The sequence below is a fragment of the Dichomitus squalens genome (assembly GCF_000275845.1).
Source record: "Dichomitus squalens LYAD-421 SS1 unplaced genomic scaffold DICSQscaffold_130, whole genome shotgun sequence".
In the NCBI taxonomy this organism is placed as follows: Eukaryota; Fungi; Basidiomycota; class Agaricomycetes; order Polyporales; family Polyporaceae; genus Dichomitus; species Dichomitus squalens.
Window position 1 is genome coordinate 7,936 of NW_006767012.1, and position 2,637 is coordinate 10,572.

The 2,637-nt window shown below is 49.3% G+C and overlaps 1 protein-coding gene across 1 annotated transcript; it reads right to left on the reverse strand.

Annotated features, from left to right (window-relative positions):
* Positions 1 to 312: 312 nt before the first annotated feature.
* DICSQDRAFT_175711 (uncharacterized protein) lies at positions 313 to 591 on the reverse strand (the record flags this gene model as incomplete). Its single annotated transcript, XM_007371598.1, has 2 exons — positions 313 to 516; positions 574 to 591. 2 exons carry the CDS (start codon positions 589 to 591, stop codon positions 313 to 315), a joined length of 222 nt encoding a protein of 73 aa, XP_007371660.1.
* Positions 592 to 2,637: the final 2,046 nt, after the last annotated feature.

The following is a 2,637-nucleotide window of genomic DNA, read 5'->3' on the forward strand; positions in this document are numbered from 1 at the left end:
AGATAATGCTCAAGAATAGTGGTATCAGTGGTGGATGTCCAAGTTCTGCTATGGTACAGGAGAGGATGGTGAAGAATTTCTCGGAGTCCAGCAAAGAGCGCTATATATGGCTGCTATTCTGTGCTACAGTGTGAGCTTCTATAGTGTAGTGGTTGAACATGCTGTGTTGGACATTGAAATTGCAGGTTGCTGGTTCAATTTCCTGTGGTGGCATTTTTTTTGCCGCCGCTGCACCCACTAACAAATATTGTACACTTGACCTTGATCAAGAGCAGCTGTCCTTTGATTGACTTCCATGCATATCATCTTTATTCAATACATCTCACAGTGAACTTGGGCATGAACTTGAACAGGGACTTGGAGGACTTGGCCAAGTACCTGGTACTTGGCCAAGTTGACCCACCCGACTTGGCCAAGTCCATTGGACTTGGGGTACTTGAGGTACTTGGGATACTTGAGGTACTTGGTCAAGTACTCCAAGTACCTGTACAAGTACGTGACGTTTTCCTGATGTAGCTATGAGTGCTGCGCTCAGCAACTGATGGTGCCAAATTCTGCAGCTAAGAAACGAACCTCTACGACGCGTTCCATGTCAGAGACTGGACTAATCGGTCGAGGCGCATGCTGTTCGCGTTTAAGGCCTGTTAAGAGGCTATGACTGCATGAAAGCATCATCACGCCCTATCTCCGCTGGATCCCGGTGGGATGCTTGCTCTACGGGCTCCCTCTCAATGCCACTCTGAAGACGAGACAATTATTGTTAGTAGCGCAGTATATGACAGAGCAAAGAACGCACCTCGGGAGGGGCTACCGGAATCGGCTGAGGTTCTTTCGACTCCACCCCAGAGTCCGGGGGGTGGGGCGTTCCGTGATCGTCTGTTGTCTTTTGACCCGTCATTGATAGATGCGATTGAAGCTGATTTTCCGAGACTCGAAGAGCGAGGATTGAGGAAACGAAATATTGCCAGGAAAATAGGGACCGGAAAATGGTTGATTGTGGAAATCGGTAGTGATGATGGGCAACCGCGTGCTTCAGTCCAAGGGCTGCTGTTTATTGGGCTGGATGAGATTGCTGTGGGACACGGTGACAGGGAAGATAGCAGCCGTTGAAGCCATGAGGCCGGTGAGGTGGATTCTCCGAGGATCTTCATAGGCGCATAATCTCTATTTTCCCTGACGTGTGAAGGTGTAACCTTGGCCCGGAGTGCGTATTGCAAGACACGTTCGTCGCCCCTGAACAAAGCTCTGACAGGTGCTACGTGAACGTTGGGATAGAAGTCATTTAGAAATATTAGAAGCCAATGAACTGAACGAGACCATACAGGCGAGACGGGCCACCCATCATGCCATGAACGATTCCTACACATCAGAAAAACGTCACGGACTGTTGAACTTGGACTTATCCGGTCCATACTACACGAGGCTATGCGTCTCCTAGCGCTTAGCTGTGGTCGCTTATGTAGTATGTTACCATATTTGGGACTCTCTGCTCGTGTACTATAGCTATGCTTCCGGACTCTTCTGGCACTGTCTAGGACAATCCGTACTACTCCAGAACGGTCTAGACAGGTCTATGCCTTACTCATCTCTTACTCATCCTATGGTGCGATATGTCGCAATTCTTTCACCATCGTATTATTCATCGCACTATGGTACATGTGACTAACCACTCTTTGATTAGTCATGGACACTTCTCTGTAGTATATAAGGACTTCAGATTGCGTCCTCCCTCTTCAGTCTTTCCTTACTGACTGAAGAGTGAGTACTTCGTTACATCTATCTCTAACTTGTAGTTACTTACTTAACCTTTGTAGTCTTGCTTCGACTCTAGGTACAGTTGGTTGCTGCAATATAGTCTTTCCTTACTGACTGAAGATCTTGCTTCGACTCTAGTCGGATCTAATCTTTGTCTTCACAGCCCCGAGTTTATCAGGTTATGAGCCCTGCGCTCTGACCGAAGTTTCGTGTTGACGTTTATCACTGCGCGCACCCATCATCCTTCTCTGTCAACCTCGGTTCTGCCCGTGCATCCCCTCCACTTTCCTAAACTCTTGACTGTGCCCGCCGACACTGCTGCCACGGTGACTTTGCACAGTTGTGCCCGTGAGCGCTTTTAGTCTAATATCTAGTATCGTGTAGCACCCTATTGCGCTTTCGAGGCGTACGGGGTTTCAGGTATCCCTGTGCCAGGCCACGCACTTGTGCCCGCCAGCACTTGTACCGGGGTCGTTAGTGACCTTAGGACCGGAGGACAACCGTGTGGACCCTCCTTACGATAGCCTTTTTGCATACGTACCTAGCTAGCTTTTCTTGGGCACAGTTGGCGACTTCTACCCGGGTTGTAGGCATCTCCAGCTTGCTTGCTTCCTGGTTGCCTCAATCGGCGTTCATATCTCGTCGCTTTCGCACGTGGCTCTCCATCTTGCATCGCGTTTCCCTGTCTCCTGGCTGTTTTGGATCCGACAACAGCAGCGGAACCCTCTATCTCTTCGGACGAGGAGGTTGATCAAGCTATCAACTCCACATCCTCCGAAGAAGAAGAAACACCTATCGATTGTCGGGGACTACCTCATATCTTCGAGCTAGAGGAAGAAAGAGACTATCATAGCGAAGAAGACGGGTGGTACCCTTGCGACG